We start from the raw sequence: 19,326 nt of genomic DNA on the forward strand, positions 1-19,326 counted from the left end.
GTCAGACCAGTGCTTCACCCAATACACTGCTCTGCTCCTGATGATGACAGCAGAAGATACTATGTAGTAGAGGAGCCTGATCATTATTTATGGTCCATTCCCCTTACATTCCTACAGTAGCTGTATTAAGGATGTTTGAGGACACATCCCTGTCAGTTGCCTTTGCTATCGATATATGGACTTCTTCATGTTCACCTGTCTCATCTGTTTTTGAAACTCCTTATGCTATTTTCCTCCGTAGCCTTCTGTGATAAGAAATTCCAGAAGTTCATTATGTGCTGTGCTTAAAACCTAATCCCTCTCCCTTCCACCCTCCCTGCTGCTCCCCTGCCCATCAACCACCTGCCAGTGCCTGTGGTATCAGTGTATTGCCAGTTATTTGGAGTATTCAAAGCATTTATATATTATAAACTACATTACATTACAAGGCTTGCCTAATCTTGTAATCACAGCAAATTTCTGAGGGAAGAGTTTTGCTTTGTGGTTTGGGATGCATTCAAAATATGTGCTTATTCTATCATGTAGTACTGGAATTCACATATTACTGGAATTCTGTGATTTTGTTTGTTTTTTGGTTTTTTTGTTTATATAGGTGAATGCAAAAGCTTATGATGTCTGAAACAAATGTCTTTATTTAAAATAATGTCCAAGGAAAGCTAATTTTGTCAGTAATTTTGCAGACTAGTTAGTTAGACTTACCACAGAGGACACATTTAGCACTCATATCAGAGTTCAATATCTCACACTACTTCCACATCACACCAGAGAGATATAAAGATACAGTCTGGGTAATTTATGGCATGTGTGTTGTTTTGTTTCATCTTAAAGCTTTGTGTTGTCAGTTTATTTCTGATAGCTTTCATGACTTGTAGTCTACATACGTATACTCAGAATATTTTCTTTTTCTTCTGCAGAAAGAAATCCATGATTTGAAAGTACAACTGACTAGTACAGCTGAAAAGGAACAAAATTATTTAAAACAGCTTATGACACTGAATACAGATCTTGAGCGAGAGGCGTATGATCGTTTTTGAAAATACAGTATTAGTTTAATTTTTTTGTCTTACATAGAAATTTCTTAAATATACAATGAAATTATCTATGATTGTTTTCTAATGAAAATTTTGGACCTATGCACACAGTATGACATCTGTTACATACTTATATTTATAAATTACATTTACTGTATTTGTACATATGTAATTGTTCCATATCTCTGACTTAGTTGTGTTAACCTGAAGAGAAAGTTTCTGAATTCATTATTAACCCTGCTTTGAGCTGGATATTGAACTACATCGTCTTCAACAACCATTATATTTATATAAAAGTTGACTCCCATTTTCTTTCCTTCTTCTGTTGCCTTTTTGCATCACTGTAACTTTGCCACAAAGCTTAAATTTGTAGATACAGGCCTGGACTTTTTTCAGCATGAAATAACATTTTGTAACAGATAAATTTAACTTAAAAGGAAATTTCAAAATACATGTTCTGATTTCTCTTGACCATTTGTTTTAAATTAGGCTAAAGAATGAACAACTAACAGTGTATATCAATAAGCTTTTATTAGAAAAGGAACAAATAGCACAAGAGAAAAGTGGTATGGCTACAGAACTCAAGAAACTGCAAGAAAGTCACGAGGCAAGTTGTAAACTTCCAGCTGGTTTTAAAGGACAACACTCAATTTAAAATACAAATCATATGGTAAACTGCAATATGACATGGTTCTGTAGAGTATCTGAAGTATTTTTTGTGCGAATAAGGCAGGTCAAGATATTGCTTAAGATGTCTTCGAATTTTTTAAGATGTGACTTTGAATTTTATTCATTTTACTTATGTGGGTCTTTATTTAGGATAGTAGAAAAAAAGAAGAAAATGCAAAGCAGCTAGTTGAAAACCTGGAAGAAGCAAATGGCCAGCTAAGGCAAGTAAAAATAAATACTAATATACAATATTATTAAAGGAAGTAGACTCCATTCCTTCACAGTTAGTCTGAATGTTGTGTTCATATGCTGCTTTCTGTGATTTTTAGTTTAATGGGGTTTTTTAGGTTATATAGCTAAACAGAAACTATTTAGTATTGATGTTGGCCATGTAGAAGTTTCTACAAATTAGTGATACCAATTGTTACAGGAACCATTTTTGCCCTAGCTTCATATTACATACAGAGAGCGATCCTGTTCTGCATTAACATCTTAGATGTGAAGGAAATGAAAATAAGAAGTTAAAGGTTATGGATTAAATGTGAAAAGGTGAAACTGGTTAAATGTTACTCTCTGAAGTAGTCTATGTACCAACAACCCAATAGACAGACAGCCTTCCATGTTTCATAGATGCATTACGATATTACAGATTAGAATATACTTTACTCAGGTAAGGGGAACATCTTTCCATAATTACAAAAAAGTATATACAGGTCAGATATTAACTTACCAGTCACTTTGCATCATTTTAAGAACATTTCCATTGAACAGTGTATGAAGTTCTCATCAATATTAGCAGCTCTTTTTAGAAAATAAAGTATGGGTTTATTTAGCAGTAGTGAAAAGAAGGTAAAGTTATTAAGTAAATATTTACTAATGCTTGTTAACTTGGCATTTAGAAATGAACTGGAGTCTTTGAAGGAGAAGATGGTAAAGAACGGTGAAGAGATTAAAAGTAAACTGGATGAAAGAGAAGAAAATGTATGCCATATCATGTGCTTTATCATGAAAATATATAATATAACATGTAGGACAAAATCTAAATGTAAAACTTCTTTGTTTTTCTTTTCTTTTTCTTTTTCTGCAAAGCTCTACCTGGGGATGTAATCTCTTACAGAGGCTTTCTTCTTTCAGTGCTGCTACCAATTGAGTCAACACATGTACACATGGCTGAGCCCTTTTAAAATAAAAGACAAGGACCTTCACTGGGATGTTTACTCTTTACATGAAGGCTTAAAAGTCCAGATTTGTTAGATTTCAGGCAGAGAACCCTCTTTTTTTTAGCTTCTGTATACCCACTTAGTGACGGATGGGGTATGGATTAGCTTTCAATATGTAATATGAGTTTTAGTTTAAATATGTTCAAATATTTTTACTTTCTTACTGTAGTTTCAGAGCATACCTGTTTTTTTTTTTTAAATATCATAATGGATTTCAAAATTTTATTGTAGAAGTGAAATATTTACAATTATAATTCCAGGCTAAGAGTATTGAAAATGAAATTTCAAGAAAGGAAAAGCAGTTGAAGATTTTAGAAAATAAGGTATGAAAATTCATTTTTTGTCATGGACTGGGGAGAACTTCATACAAGGTTGGTTTTTTTTAAATTGCAAAGTTTTTTTTTTTTTTTTTTTTTCTTTTTTCCTCCTTCTTTCTAAACTCTACAACCACTGAGGAATTGGTTCATTGCTATTAATGTTGGTGACATTGGGCTAGCAAAATTCTTGTAGTACTTTACAGTTAAAACTCCGATCATTGTAACACGTTAGCATGTGTTTCAGTCCGATTAGAATTAATCAGACTCGTGCATATGCATGTTTAAGAACATTGACAGTAATCTCTAACACAGTGCGTAATTTTTTAGGAGTTTATTAATTAATGTTTGAAATATCTCTTTTAGTTGAATAATATAAAGAAACAGGTGGAAAATAAAACCAAATGTATTGAAGAGTTGCAACAGGAGGTATGTACAGTTTTTAAAATTCACAAATACATAAACCATGGTATTTTGTGGTAACTGTTACTTTTCAACAGTTTTTTTCTGATGTGATATCTTTAGATATTCCTATGTAACTTATAACATTTCCTTTCTTATCCTAACTCTGAGCAAATTAAGGAGTCACCTTTGGAATCACATGATTTGTAAAATTGTCCTTTACTTTTGAAAAATGCAATTACAGAAATAACGTCTTTAATAAACTTTTACTGTTTTCATTTAGAACATGGTATCATTGATATACTTGAAACAATGACCCATCTCAGTTTCCAACAGTAGAAAAGAATTGTGCATTAGGACAAATTGTTAATAATGGTACTGTAAAAATAAGTAACTTGTATTTTTTGTCATGACATCTGCACATTTTCTGTCAGCAGCATCTTAGTTTTTCTTCCCATTCTGCACCCTCTTTCGTTTTTCTCTGCTGTTGCCCATGAGGAATCTTTCATAAGGTCATGAAGTAATGGTATTATTAAAGTAAGTAGTTGAGCACTCTTGTTTGGAGAATCTGGAACCTGAACTGCGCAACAGAAAGAGAGTTATTTGCGTGCTGAAAGCTGGAATTTTGAAGACTCCGACCTACTTGATGCAGTTAAATCATTACATAATTCTATTAACTTATTAAAGTATAGTGTTTGTTCTACTTTATTTTAACAGAATAAGTTGCTGAAAAAGAAAATTACTGCAGAAAGCAAGAAAACAAGTATTTATGAAGGAAAGGTAGGTTTAAATAATTTCATGTACAAGATGAGGGTGAAGTACAAAGACTGAATGTTTTAAGTCCCAGTGTAACTAATCATAATACATGTTAAGCACATTTTTAACTGTTTTATGGATCCGGGAAACAGATTTTACAGGAACAAGCCCATAATTTTTGAAAGATGCTTCCATTTTTCATCATTGGACACTGACTGGGCTATCAGACATTTATAAGAGATAGACATCACATCTCAAGGAATTATGTTCCTAATCAGTCCCTTTCCTTTTTGGTTGATAGTGTATGGGACATTATTCAGTAATGCCACCCCATTGAAATAGAAAAGCATTTAAAATAAATGCATATATTATTCACTTTAGGCAGTTCTTTTACTGTGTTCTGCAATGGTAAGTCCCTGGTTAGAATATTGTGTCCAGTTCTGGGTACCACACTTCAAGAAAGATGTAGACTGTTTTGAGGGTATTCTTATGAGAAACTTAAAAAGAAGAATTATAACCAAAATGCACACTTGGGAGGAAAACATACCATAAACCAGTTAAAATCTTAAATAGATTTACAATGGTGGGAATAAGATCTCCATCTGTATCTTTTTTCGAAGAATTCACAGCACTTAGGGGACTGCTTAGGAATAGACTCTTCCTATTTGTTTCATACCAAATTCTCATGAGTATTAGCAGCTAAAAGGAATTAATCTTTTTTAGAACTAAATAAAAATCTGAAAATTAACTGTTTCTTCACTTCTTAATTGAAAAAAAATTTAATTGTAAAATTAGTACAGCCATACTGGTAAGTCTTAGGAGACTATCAGTTACTCTTCATTTTCTTACCTTGTATTCCACGCCAACAGTGCTAAAGAGCCTTTTGTACAAAAGGCGGAATAGTGTCAGAGCGCTAATGGATGGTTCCCTTATATTGGGATGATTTTTGTGATTGACTAGCCTTTAGCTTTAGGACCGTTTTATTGACTGGGGTGCACAAAACTGGTATGGGCTGTCTTTCCCATTGTAGTGTTGCCATTGTTTCTATGAGTATTTTTTAACTCACTTCAGGCCAAAGTTCAACTCTTTATGAAAAAAGCTGAGCATTAAATAGGGAACCGTTCAGTCATACACCTGAAAAGTAACGGAGTGATTCTGCTTGAAAATAAGAGGTAAAAAAACCCCAATCATTGGCATATTTATTCCTGAACAACTAACAGCAATAATTCTGCATTCTCAAAAGGTGAATAAATTACAGTTAGATATGGAAAATATGAACAAGCAACATAAGGAAACAGTTGACATCTATCAAAAAGACATTGAAACAAAAAAAGTAAATGAAAATAAACTTCATGAAGAGGTGAGAGTTGTTAATTTTTACTGCAGTGTTTAATTTTTTTTTTTTTCTGTGATGGTTTTATGAAGCTATATCGGCCAGAGCCCTTGCTCTTATGTAGCAGTCTCATCAACATAAATGGAACTTCTTGTGTATGCATGTGAGCAAAGCTTTAGTACATTAGATCCTTAAGTTCAAGTATTTGTATATATCTTTAAAAATAAGAACTGAGTTAACAATTCTTTTTGTCAAGATATTGTTCACAGAAATTCTGTTCTTGGTATAAATACAGCATAAGCAAATTAGATTATAACTTTTCCCGTATTAATATTTTCCTGCCCACCCTTTTTTTGATGGTAGTATCAAAAAATATTAGGGTCAAGCGCTTGAAATGGTCTTGTGGTTCGAAATGACACTTGTCTGCCATGGAAGAATAGAGGTACTTTTAATCTAGGTTTATTTGCCCATTTTAACAATATGTATAAAAGATGTAGGATTTGAAAAGCATCTTAAAAGCAAATGAGGACTACACTAAACGAGACTATATACACACTATATATGCACCCACAGGGGTGAGAAGAAATGAAACTAAGTTTTTTTTCTTAAATATATTGTTGTTAATTGTTCATGAATTAAATGAAACTTGTTACTAACAGTTAGAAAAGATGAGGTTGCTTGCTGATGAAGCAACAATAACACAGAGAGAAACTGATATCCGATGTCAACACAAGATAACTGAAATGGTGGCACTTATGGAAAAACACAAGGTAAAAGATTTTACTGATTTCTGTGATTTGCAATGTGTGATACTATGTTAAGTAAAAACCTTTCAAAACCAGAATATTATTAATTAGAAAGTGAAACTTCATAATAAAGACCCGAGTCTAGAAAAATGAAGTTGAACACATGCTTGACTTCTTATCATCTAAAAATAAATCCATCTTCAGATTTTGAAAACAGGCCTACTGGCAGATAAATTCCATTTTTCTAAATTTCTAGGATTTTATATTCAGGCTTCCTTTGATACCATCCTAAAGCACTGTTCTTCAGTATCAGTTTGGGCCTCTTTTTATGAGGAGATTACTTAGTGACCTTCAGCAGTTTAACTTAACATATTTTAATTTATGTTCCTTATTACTCTGTTTTGCAGTATATTTAGCAGATACCATTAATAAAAATATGGCAAGCTTTTATGTGCTGGAGCACATACCGCTGCCTAGAGATAAAGCATTCTCTGTCAGCCCACAAAATAATACTGCTTGTGCATTTTCTGTTTTACAGTTTCTGCTGTAGCATCAATGTTTGTTCATAGTGCTTTCTGAATCATCAGAAGAACCTTATTTGAAAAAAAAAGAATAATTTTTTTAAGACTAGGTAGATATATAATTATAATATTTAGTCAAATGTTTTGAGTTTTTTATTTTTTTTTTACACAGCGTGAATATGATAAAATGGTTGAAGAAAAAGATACAGAGTTAAAACTTTATAAAATAAAAGAGCAAGAGCAGTTATCATCAAAAAGATCATTGGTAAGTCATACTCTTTAGCACTAAATAATTAAATGGAGGGGCTGCTGTCCTTAAAGTATAATATAATTACAAATATATTAGACTTCTTCCTATTTAACACTTGGGGGGGTTAAGTGTCTGCTGTAGTGGGACTGAACAGTAAAGATCAACCCACTAATTTCTGTTTACTGTTACTTTCTTACAGATTTTATGATGTGCATTAAAAAAACCCAAATGTTTCTAAAAATAAATTGGAGTAGCTGTCCTTTTCTGTCTACTCTTTCTGATGGTGCATCATGTTTTAACCTCACTGTCTGAATAAGAAACTTTTGTATTAAATAGTTGGAGTCCACCCCCCACTGCCCTGTTCTCACAAGAGTTTTAAGTTCTTACCTTGAACAATTCTGGTCAAGTACCTGTTTCTTAGTAGTACTTCAGCTCTTTTTAAAACAGGCTAAAACAAAACTTAAGTTTAGAGTTGCATTGCTTTTTTTCTGCTCCCCCCCCCCCCGTCCCCAGCACCTTTCTGGGAAGCTTAGCTTTGAGAAATGTTTTGAGAGCCAAGATCCCCTCGAGACTTTCACAAAAGTGTAGTTCTACAGCATCTCCTTAAAATGCAGTGTTTTTTCTGACATTTCCCTTCACAGAATATTTCTTCACAGAGCTTTTTTTCAATTAGATTTTTTAATAGAAGGAGGAGTGACTCAAGTCTACATGTTTTGGTTTTGGTTTTTTAATTTGGTAACTGCTTCTTTGATCATCTGTATTCTAGTGATTGAATCATTCTGAAAATGAATTGTAGATACTGCTCAGCATGCTAACTTTATGGATAAGTTAGCTCAACTGAACAAATGAAATTTTATTTTGTTTATAATGAATAACCTTATTAATTAGTGTCTCATTTTGGACCGTTTTCTTTTTTCCAGGTTAAGCATAGTTAACCCTATCCTTTATCTAATTGTTTTTAGGAAAGTGAGCTGTCATGTTTGAAAAGCGAACTATCATCCCTTAAGGAACAACTTAAAGCAGAAATTGAAGAGAAGGTTTGTTTTTTTTTTTATTAAATGTAGCAGTACGGGTGACATGCTTGGCTTGGCCTTATGCACTATAATAATGACAGCTGTGAAGTGCACTTTTGATTCTAGGTCTTGCTCTCACTTGCTATCTGATTTCAAGAGCTTGATGCTCTCTGAAGTCATTATGTCTCATTTCTGGTGGTAGTGAATGTTTTGCATTACTCCTTAATTGGTAAGTACAAGGGAAGCAGGGAGAAATTGAAACACTATGAAGAACTGTCCAAGCTTGCAGGGATGATGTCAGGAAAGCCAAAGCCAATCTGGAGGTAAAACTGACGAGAGAAGTGAAGGGCAAGAAGAAAGGCTTCTACAGGACCTGCTGCTGAATGTGGCAGGAGTTCTGATGACAAAGGACAAGGAAAAGGCTGTTTTTCAATGGAAAGTCTGGAGAAAGGAAGACTTACCCTTGGTGGAGGAGGATCAGGTTAGGGATCTTTAAACAACCTGGACGTACGTAGTCCATGGGATCTGATGGGATACACACACAAGGGCTGAGGGAGGTGGCCAGTATCATTGCAAGGCCACTCTTGATTATCTTCGAAAGGTCGTGGTGACTGGCAGAGGTTCCTGAGGACTTGAAGAAAGCAAATGTCACGCTTAACTTCAAGAAGGGCAGGAAGGAGGATCTGATGAAACGTAGGCTAGTCAGCCTCACCTCAGTCCCTGGAAGGGTGATGGAACAAATAAGCCCAGAAACCATTTCCAAACATATGAAGGACAAGAAGGTGATTTCAAGTAGTCAGCATAGACTTAGATGAAGGGGCAATTGTGCTTAACCAACCTGATTGCCTTGTACGACTGACTTGGCAGATGAGGGGAGAACACTGGACGTTGTTTATCTCAGCCTTATTAAGGCTTCAACACTGTCTCTTGTAACAGCCTTCTAGGCAAACTGATAAAATATGGGCTAGGTGAGTGGACAGTAAAGTAAATTGAAAACTAGCTGGGCTAGTTTGAACTGCTGGGCTTATGGTTTGCAGTTAGTGTGGCACGAAGTCCCAGCAGAGGCCAGTCACTAGTGATGTATGCCTGGCGTTGATTCTGGGTCCAATACTGTTTAACATCTTCATTGATGACATAGATGATGGGCCAGAGTGCAGCCTCAGCAGATGATACAGAATTGGGAGAAATGGTTGAAACAGCAGGTGGTTATGCTGTCTTTCAGAGGGATCTGAACAGGCTGGAGACATGGGTGAACAGGAATCCCATCAGGTTTAACAGAGCGAAATGTGAAGTCCTGCACTGGGGAAGCAATAACTTTTAGAACCAGTACAGGTTATTTGCTGACAGGATTGAAAGCAGCTTTGCAGGAAAAGCCCCGGATTTCTGGTGAACAGCCAGTTGAACATGAGCCAGAAGTGCACTCAGTGTCTTAGGCTGCATTAGGAAGAGTGTTGCCAGCAGCTTGAGGGAGCTGATCCTTTTCCTATACTCAGCACTGGTGAGACCACATTTTGAGTATTATTGAAATAATGCTGGGCTGCCCAGTAGAAGACAGACAAGGGCATACTGGAGCAAATGCAGCGGAAGGCCAAGATCATTAAGGGATTGTAGCATCTGACAGAAAAGAGGGACTGAGAGAGCTAGGGTAGTTTAGCCTCAAGAAGGGAAAGCTCAGGGACGTATTATCACTGTATATAAATACCTGATGGCAGGGAGTAAAAAAGGTGGAGCTAGACTTTCTCAGTGGTATCCAGTGAAAGGACAAGACAATGGGAACAAAACAAAGTACAAGAAATAGCATTTAAACACAAGAAAAAACTCTTATTACTCTAAGGGAGATAAAACACAGGAACAGGTTGCCCAAAGAGGTTGTGGAGTCTCCATGCTTGGAGACATTCAAAACCCTGTTGGACACAGTCCTGATCAACATACTGTAGTTCCCTCTGCTGTGAACAGGGGTATTAGACTAGATGATCTCCAGAGGTCCATTCTAACCTTACCCGTTCTGTGATTTTGTGGTCGCTATATAGTATTTTTCAGCTGGCAACAGAAATGCAAAACAGAATTTAAAAGACAGCAAAGGAACATTTACTTCAATAAACAAGAATGCTTCTAGTTTCTTGCATGAAATAACAACTAGAAAATAGAGTTCTTTCTCTTTTAAATACAGCTGTGATAAAAATTGTATCCTGTTTTCTCATTAAAAAGGGATAGTATGTAGGTTCCTTAGCACAGATGGGAGAAGTTGTATAAGAAATGAAACTGCGAATACAAAAGTAATGTCTTTTGAATGTTGCAGTTTGACTAAATCTGAGTCATATATTTGTGTGAACTTTGTAACAGAGTATGATTGTGGACTGTGTTCTGTAATTACACCAAGAAGATTTTCAACTGAATTCAAATAAAATATTTACTTCCTATCACATAACTCTTTTTAGGAGAATCTTGCAAAAGAACCCCCCCAAAATACGGCTCCTGAAAATGAAAAGAAGCACAAGGTATCTTTAACCTTATCATTAATTATTTTTAGAATTTGTTAATATTTATACATATGCAATCTAATTGAAGTTCCATGATAAATTATGTAAACTTGAAAAAAGACATTGAAATGCTTTTAATTTAAACCTTTTTTTAATTCTAGAAAATACAAACTCATTTTTCTGAGACTCCTAAACCTCATTTAGATCTAGACTGTGAATCTATTAATGTAAAAAATAAAAAGTCTCCAAATGATATTCCTATAAAATTCAACATGATGGAAAAGAAAAAAATGCCTCCTTTGGTATCTGCAAAAAGTCCCTTGGGTAGTCCATCATTAAAGGTTTGTAATTCATAATAGTGAATTGTTCTTGGTTTATTTTTATGACTGTATTTCTTACTTCTCTGTAGATGCTTATTTATTTTTTGTTGTGATAAGCAGGGATTTAAAAGGTAGATGGCCACAAAAAAAAAAAATATTCCACAGCAATATTAGAAAGCAGCTTGTGTAAGAGCTCCCACTGTGTCATTTTTCTTGCTCAGTTACTTAATTTGGCTGTTACTGATCAGTAACAATTCCTGTCCTAGAGGGACTGAATTTACTGATGTCTCTAGAATTCTTTTACTTAGTCTTAAAAGTGTTGTCTGTTTGTAAAGGCACATTTTTCTCTGTGGAACAGAAAATATGTTGTGTAGCTGTAAAAATTATCGAAGTATTCCTGGCTGCTTCATCGTAACTGTAAAACCTTGTGCTTCTAGCCTGTCAGAAGCTCACGTGTGATGTTTATATCTTAACAACAGAAACAACTACCATTTTTATGTTATCCTTTCTAGAAAAGGATTGCATTGTTCCACTGCAGTGTTTCTGAAAAGTTTAACTTCTCGTGAAAGAACTATTTAAGTAAAAACAATCTTGTTCTTGATATCACTGTCGATGTCTTTCTGAAAGCTTTTTCCTGCAGTTTTGTTTGCGTTTTATTAAATGTTGGTTGTAGTCTGCATGTAGTGACTACAGTTCAGAATAACCTGAAATTCTGCTGCTAAGCATGAAGAAGTTAGATATAGTGTGCCATAAAACTCAGTTCTTCCACAGCTTCCTGTTCATTCTCCTTGTTTGGCAACAAAAAAAAGTTTGGGTTTTTTTTTTCCTTTGTTTGGGTCTTATCTTTCCATCCAAAATATGAAGCAAATTGTTTCACAGCATCTCTGTAGTGTCTTCCTGGATACTCGGTCTGTAAAGTGGGTTATGAATTTGGTTTTAGATTCTGTAATTACCACTGAAAATATAATTTTAAATGCTATCTTTTTCTTTCCCAGACATATATTATAAAGACTCCTCCAATACATAAACTGCAAAGTGAAAGCACAAATCTGCATTCAGAACAGTGCGTGAGGAAAAAGCAAAAAGTGCTTCTACAGCTAGATGCTCAGTCAGATAGCTCTGAACACAGTGACCTCCTGGTAAAAATCAGAGGACAAATTGTGTACTTAACAGTTCTTTATGCACACTGCTATAGCTAAGAATGTATATAAACCATGTGGGGTTCTGTATACAAGACAATATTTATGTATATATTTTTATTTCATTGGTTCTTTCTGGAATTCTATTTATATGTACATAATTAGTAACCATATGACAAACAGAGGACCACTATACAAAAATATATATTTTTATAATGATTTTTCACATTGTTTTTACTGAACTGTTGAGGCTTCATAGTTACATCTTAACTTTTTTTTTTTTTTTCCTCCATACTCTAATATTCCTAGGGGGAAAGAAAATATTTTTTTTTCATATGGTGTGATTAAGTAACTTTTTTATTTTTTATTTAAGAGCATAGTCTCAGAGGAAGAAATGTTTAAAAAATTGTACAAAGATTATCCTCAAGCTTCACAATTATATGCCATGACACCAAAAAAGGTACCTTAGCTTTTCTTCAGATCAGAACAAACAGTTAATCAAATTGGTTGTAGAAATTGATGGATGGCTTTATTTTTCTTTTTAGAAACCAACTTCATCAAACCTGAAAACTCCAGGCTCTGTACTAAAACTAACAACCATGAGAAAAATGCGCGAGGCCGGATGGACTGCAGTTTCTAAAATGGACAGGAAAAGAAAAATTAAAGAAGTTGAAAAGCTCTTCACTTAAAATGAAAAAATGACTAGTGCCCTAGCTTTATTTGGTTAGTACAACCACACTAGTAGTATTCTTTCAGAGTTAGTACATTGTTGCATTTTTCTGTCATACTCAGCATGTTTAATACTACATTCATTTTCTTTATATACATAAACTTTATAGATACGTAACTACATCTACCTGTAGAGCATTTGCTACATTTCATCCCCTACGCTATAAGAAGTCAGGAGACAAATTAGCCCATTTTAAAATTTTGGAATAAGTGTAACTACATAGAAAGCAGTTTCAAAAAGAAAAAAAAAAAGTCTGGCATTAAACCCACTATTTCTAAAGAAATTCAGTTTTGTTCTTTTAAATTTACTCTCTTTTTCTTAATACGTTATTCACAAAAGGATAGTATTTATTGAAAGAAAGACCAAAGCTGTTGAAATGCATGGACTTTTACCTGAAGTCATCTTGCTTTTTCATTCATTTTAAGTGTTATTAGAACTGTCTTTTTAGACTGGTTTTTTTTCAGTCGCTACTATTTGATATGTTAAAACAGTTTTGAAATTTTTAAAACTGAATTTTCAATAGAATTACATCAGTTTAAAAAGATTTCAGCTTGGTAAGGAATAACATATGCACATGTTTTAAGATTGTAAAAACAATGTTAAGATGTCATTAAATTGTTTATCTGAAACAGGAAGTGTGGGACCAAATGCTGTTCCTTTATGTGTTAGAACACAGATTTAAATCACCAGGCAGCCTTCCTAAGGACTAACAGCTTCCACCACATAAGTGTAACAGTAGTTTAGAACAACATATATTTCTGTGTTAATCCTTGATTAATCTTGGTTTCCCAAAAACAACAACCTGCTTCGGAGCCTAGAGATAACAAGAAAACTACAGTTACATCTTAAAATACTATGAAAAATCAAAATCCTGAATTCATCTGAAGTGGGTAGCAAAACATATGTATTTCATCTTTTTGTGTAGTAATTATATGTATAGGCTAGTAGTTTAGGTTCCTTATGCCTTATTGGTTGAGCAGTGATAATGATTTTGTTATTGTATGTAACTGACAAATATTCTCCAAAGATCTGAAAGAATATATGTTTTTTTCATCCATATCTGGAAATGGAATCTGTTATGCAAGCAAATTTTCTGAGAAGTTAGAATGACTTTTCTTGCTGGAAAGCTATTATTTCATATGTTTGCAGAATATTGAGGTTTTATAATATATCTGCTTAAATAGTGTAAATTAGACCAAATGCAGAACAGAGAAGCTTCTTATAACACACAAATTCCAGATGTCTGTTCTTCCAAGACAGATTATTTTACTGTAAGTAGCGTGAAAAAATCGTGCTAAGTCAGTTATTCTTCATTTCAGTTCGGGATGTTACTTACTAATATCTCCTCAGCTACTTTGCAGGGAGAAGAAAATGCAGTTACCAGAAGAGTAACATATATGTGCAGTTTGTCATTTATTTTAATAGGGGGTGGTGCTTTATACAAGATCTAAATACTTGCCAAGGTTTGTTACTTCAGTTCAAGTTGCCATATTTCTAATTTTGACTGTTGCTGCTGTGGATATCTTCAGCAGATATGTAGACTCGACTCCCAGGCCAGTTACTGAGCAATCAAAAATAAAAATTCCAGTTGTTTCTGAGCACAATGAGACTTCTACTATCTAGTCTTCTCAGCTATGGCTTACATACAGATCCATGAACTATAATTTTGCAATCTTGAAGTTAAGATTCAAAATCCACATCAAGCCTAGCCTACCCACATTCATAGCTTTGCTAATTCCAGAATATGTGTTATTTGAATGCCTTACTATAAAAAATAGGATTTAAATGATTGTTCATTGAGACTTTATATGAAAAATAAATGTTTTTTCCTGGTGTCTACCAAACATGATTTGCATTATAGTGGTATAGGTACAGTATCTGACATTGTAGAAGAAATGACAAGAAACTTAAGCAGTAAGAATTAGAAATGCTAATTAACTATTGTAAGTTTCTGCGTATCACAGTGAGTCTTGTAGTAATTAAAATGTCTTGAAGGTGGAGAAAAGTCTTTCCACTTGAACAGGTAAAAATTCAAGTCTCTACTGCCCACATCTAGAGTCAAATGGTAAGTAATCAGTTGGGACCTCATTATTTTCCAGTACTGTTGTGGCAGGGTTGTGAATCCATGGTACGTCATGTAGTCCTCTTGGTATCATGAGTGTGCCATGTGGTGTATTGTATAAATCATCTGCAAAATTACAAAAATACTGTTAGTACCACTATAGAGAGCTTACAGGGAAGTTAATCAACTAGGAAGGATGTAAAATCATATTTGCCTCATACTGTGCCTGTTTCTGTGAATGGACTGTATATAAAACTAAAAACATAAACAACTTTATGTTAGGTATTAATCCAGTTTGCATCAGAAGAGCAAATGAAAATTAATAAATGCATATGCTTTGGCTTGTGAATCCTTCAGGTAGCACACAATTCAAAAAAGTAAAAATTGAAAGCTACCAGTTAGCAGCTATTCATAGTAGTAAATATTGACGTTTTTATCTGTGGAATTTTATTGAAGTTTTAAAGGATATATTCTGACATTAGCCATTTTATTTGTTACTGGCTAGTCCCATTTACTACAAGTAGAGTTACATATATACACACACACACACATATATATATATATTAATATAAACATGCTTTATTTAAAAGTCAGCAAGGTAAGCTTACTTCCAAATGCCTTTTTCACAAGGTTTTAAAATTTATATTAACCTGTGCCAATAAATGTAGCTAACAAGTTATCAAACAGAATATTTCCTTTTTTCAATGTTATTTCCAGTGAAATACATATACATGATATATTTGTCACATTTCTTTTCACTCTGGGTCTTTACTAATCAATTCTAAGGAAGATGTGGCCTTCAGTGTCGGAGGTATAATATCTCTTCCAAGCAAGAATATAATTGATAATGACTGTGCAGACAGATACTGATTTATTACTTCTTTCAGTGGTGCAGCTGAGGACCTGCAGCTTCCAACAGGAAGTCTGTCAATATCAGGTTACCTTAACTTAAAGCAAGCATTTGGAAATGTTGGTATATATTACTACTTTGCTTCATAATATTGCTAACAGTTCTCCAGTTCCTTTTCTGTCAAATACTTCTTCAAGGAGGGTAAGCAATACTCTGGCCTACCACATCTGCTTTCTTTTTTCCTGTCATCCTTATTTACCATGTGTGCACTTGTATTTTTCTCTAGTACTTTAAATATTTTTACTTTTTTTCTAAGGCAGATCCTGTCACTTTCCTGCTCTCACCTCTTCACCCACCCCATTCACAGAACGGTATGTCCTAGTCCTTCAAACATTTATATCGTCATCAATTTCTTGGTACAGCTCTTCATCTGTACTGTGGCTTCAACTAAGACAAACAGGTCTGGCCCCAGCAATTCAAGGAAATGCTGCTGTCATGTGTAGTGACACCTGCCTGAAGCCTGGGTTGTATGATTTGGAGTCAGAGCTTCAAGGATGTTTACTGATATGGTTGTGAAAACTTGATTGCTTGGTTTCAGCGTTTCTGATGTTGTTTGACTCACAACTCTTTTAAATGATAAAAATGGAGGTGGCAGAGTGACCACTCTGAGCCAGCTTGAGCCTTGTGATATCTGAAGACTTCTTAGTGTAGTGAATGGTGTTACATGCAACGTGCCAGATGTGACATGCTTCTATCCATTCTGATCCTTTTGTATTCCAGCTGGTAGCTGCATTTTGCACCTTGGTTTGATTGACTTTAGCTGAAATACGGGATGCTATAAAACTTGTTGCTATTGTTTTTCCAGATCCATTCTGTGTCTTTGTTTGTATGGTCTCTTTTACAAGAAATACATAATCTTTGGCCTGAGCAAAGTACTTTGCCATAAGGTAACAACAAGAGAAGAGGATTAGAAAATGCATAGGTTGAATTCCATTCATTATATTGTCTCACTTTTCTTGTTCAGCAGCGGGTTTATTTGTTTAATCTGCTTTTTCCTCTTTTTCTGAATTGCCTTGGGAACAAATAATAGGATATTGAATTATGAGGTTTCTTTTCACTATTTCCAGTGGTTGTCAAATCAGACCTTACTCATCTTGAGCTTTTAGCCTCTTCCCTGACAACCTCAAGATCTGCAAGTCTGGTGGGGTTAGCAACTGAAACTAGAATTTAGAATTAAAACATTTTTGTCTTTGTGTTTTCTTTTAAAGTAAACGTTCTATTTAATTTCTCTATACATCCTGGGTTTTGATGAGAAGGATTAAATACCTAAAGTAGACTTCTGACTAAAGAGATATTTAAATAGAAACCCTATCCATTTGGATATATTTTAGAAAGAATATTAGAATTTACTTACTGGGTAACTGAGTCTATAGCCCTGGGTCTATAAATTGTAAAATGTATGTATTAAAAAAAAAAAAAAAAAAAAAAGGCACTGATTCCATTTAAATACTTATCTTGGCCATATGTTTAATGCCTGATCTCAAATTTCTGGTCCAGCTACTTGCTTTTAATTGAGAATTATTTTTTGTGTATGATAAGTAATAACTTTTTGCTACACCTGTTTGTTACAACAGCCTAAAACAAAGGCATAAGAGGGGAAAGTCTACAAACTTGAATTGAAAATTCAGTTCTAAGTCTGAGTAGACAAATAATGAGCATTTACCTATTCTAATGCTTGTCTTGGATCTCTCATAAAATATTCAAATGTCAAGTCACTATCATTTGTCCATCACGGCTTTATTAAGCACAGGAAGTTTCAGAACTGTTAGCTTGTTATTTCATTAGTAGGGAGTGTTGGGGCTTTACTCAAAAGTTGAATTTTTTAAATGAACGTTCCAACCCCTCTTACTACACAGTACTTACATTTAACTTCTATACTGGATAATACTGAGAGTTTCAGCAAGAGGGTCACACCTTGTGGTAGCACTGTATAAAGAAAGGCCTTCCCCCAGCAAGTGGTCCAAAAAAATATCTCTTTGGTCTGTTTTCTTTGTTGTTAAATGCACAGCATATTGTGGCAACAGTGGTTTTTATGTCATGAAAAGGAATACTCTAGAATTGTGAGAAAACTTGATACAATATTACAGGTATTACAAGTCAGACCACAAGGTTATTTTGAGAACTTGAGAAAACCCACATTTTGTATCTTACTTAAAAAAGAAGAATGTAACCACTTCCAGAATTTAAAACTACAGTAGGGGGTTAGTATGCAAGCACTACCAGGTACATTGTAATTGTCACTTGACACTACTGTTAGTTACTTCCACATGGTTTGTAAAAATCTGTTTTGGTAAAAGCTGCAAGAGCAGAGCGCGCAAAATAGAATGCGGAAAATAAGAACAAATCTTGAGAAAATCACACTTTCAGGACTCACCCAAGCTGACAAATGCAGGAGCATATAGACTCGCAGGTGGTACTGAGTAACAGTTCCAATGTCTGAGGATGTGCGTGTTTGTTCAGACTCTCCAATACCTCCCGGCAGGGCTGGGCGAAACACGGGAATGTCTCTATGGAAACCAGTGAAGTTGCACTGGGGTTAGAGATTAGTCAGTATACCCACACTAGTGCTGACCTCACCCCACTGAAACTAACTGGGTAATACAAGAGGAAGGGGAATGTTACATGTCGGCAGTTGCTAATCTTACTTCACAGTGGCTTTAAAAAGTAGCTTTTTCAGAATCGGACACTGTACTGGGAGGATTGCTTTAAACAGTATTCCCCAAGCATATGTAAGGAAGATATTAAAAACTTGATTAAAAAGATACATTAAAAAAATCCTCAGGTATGCGTGATTGATAGTTATTATAAAGCACAACTATTTCTAAAACAATAATATTCCTTTAGATTTCTAAACTAAAAGGATTTAAGAAAAAATACTGCTACAGGAGTTAAATGTCTCTAACTAGAAAAAAACCACTACGAATAACAGTGTTATTCCTTCCACCTTTCCTGTCCCAAGATATCAAAGTATTTAATTTAGTTTGCCTTGCTTCTACCAGGATTATCTTGACAGGGGAAGGGTTCATGAGGAAAAACAGTCTTCCCTTTTCCTTCCTTACAGCCACTTTAATTTTTAGTCGGAATCTGAGAGTGGCTTCCTCATTGGGAGGCATTCACTTTGGCAGGCTTCACAGTCTGCCATAGCTGTGGTAGACTCTTCTTTTTCAGGTGGGCATATGGGGTTGCCTAAGAGAGGAATGCATGTTGGGTAAGAGCAGCATCTGACAGGACTGCATGCCCAAAGCCTAAAAGGAGAAACAGAAACATACCCCAGTGTTCTTACTGAGCATATATAATTTAGCTTAAATTCTGATCTAAAAAAGTCAATTGTACACGCATAGTGTCAAGTCTCCATACCAGATCTTCATCAGTGAAGATCTTGTCTGATTACCTACTGACTACTTATCAGATTGCCAGTCAAATCAGGAAA

At 34.6% G+C, this 19,326-nt stretch overlaps 2 protein-coding genes and 2 long non-coding RNA genes across 7 annotated transcripts in view; 2 read left to right on the plus strand and 2 right to left on the minus strand.

The window, feature by feature from the left end:
- Positions 1-12,883, plus strand: part of SYCP1 (synaptonemal complex protein 1) — a 26,595-nt gene extending 13,712 nt beyond the window's left edge. The window contains exons 16-31 of the mRNA XM_052814415.1: positions 915-1,018; positions 1,521-1,638; positions 1,851-1,921; positions 2,600-2,681; positions 3,181-3,243; positions 3,601-3,663; positions 4,354-4,416; positions 5,636-5,752; positions 6,385-6,495; positions 7,165-7,257; positions 8,205-8,279; positions 10,694-10,753; positions 10,897-11,076; positions 12,051-12,194; positions 12,568-12,654; positions 12,740-12,883. Of these exons, the coding sequence (XP_052670375.1) occupies positions 915-1,018; positions 1,521-1,638; positions 1,851-1,921; positions 2,600-2,681; positions 3,181-3,243; positions 3,601-3,663; positions 4,354-4,416; positions 5,636-5,752; positions 6,385-6,495; positions 7,165-7,257; positions 8,205-8,279; positions 10,694-10,753; positions 10,897-11,076; positions 12,051-12,194; positions 12,568-12,654; positions 12,740-12,883 (1,575 nt within the window). The remainder of the gene's footprint in view (positions 1-914; positions 1,019-1,520; positions 1,639-1,850; positions 1,922-2,599; positions 2,682-3,180; positions 3,244-3,600; positions 3,664-4,353; positions 4,417-5,635; positions 5,753-6,384; positions 6,496-7,164; positions 7,258-8,204; positions 8,280-10,693; positions 10,754-10,896; positions 11,077-12,050; positions 12,195-12,567; positions 12,655-12,739) is intronic.
- Positions 1,546-9,088, minus strand: LOC128154186 (uncharacterized). Its single transcript, XR_008239279.1, has 2 exons — positions 8,717-9,088; positions 1,546-4,216 (listed from the first exon to the last, which is right to left on the minus strand). It is a non-coding gene; the product is annotated as an uncharacterized LOC128154186 (long non-coding RNA).
- Positions 12,809-19,326, plus strand: part of TSHB (thyroid stimulating hormone subunit beta) — a 13,526-nt gene continuing 7,008 nt past the window's right edge. The window contains exon 1 of one of the 2 annotated variants that reach the window (XM_052814412.1): positions 12,809-12,917. The gene's annotated coding sequence lies outside the window, so the exon portion shown is untranslated. Of the gene's footprint in view, positions 12,918-16,080; positions 16,208-19,326 lie in introns of those variants that run through there. The other variant, XM_052814413.1, reaches the window with a different exon arrangement.
- LOC128154185 (uncharacterized) overlaps positions 15,546-19,326 on the minus strand; it is a 17,402-nt gene continuing 13,621 nt past the window's right edge. For all 3 annotated transcript variants that reach the window (XR_008239277.1, XR_008239278.1, XR_008239276.1), the window contains one exon: positions 15,546-19,141. This is a non-coding gene — a long non-coding RNA (uncharacterized LOC128154185). The remainder of the gene's footprint in view (positions 19,142-19,326) is intronic.

This window comes from Harpia harpyja, chromosome 19 (assembly GCF_026419915.1).
Source record: "Harpia harpyja isolate bHarHar1 chromosome 19, bHarHar1 primary haplotype, whole genome shotgun sequence".
Taxonomy (NCBI): Eukaryota; Metazoa; Chordata; class Aves; order Accipitriformes; family Accipitridae; genus Harpia; species Harpia harpyja.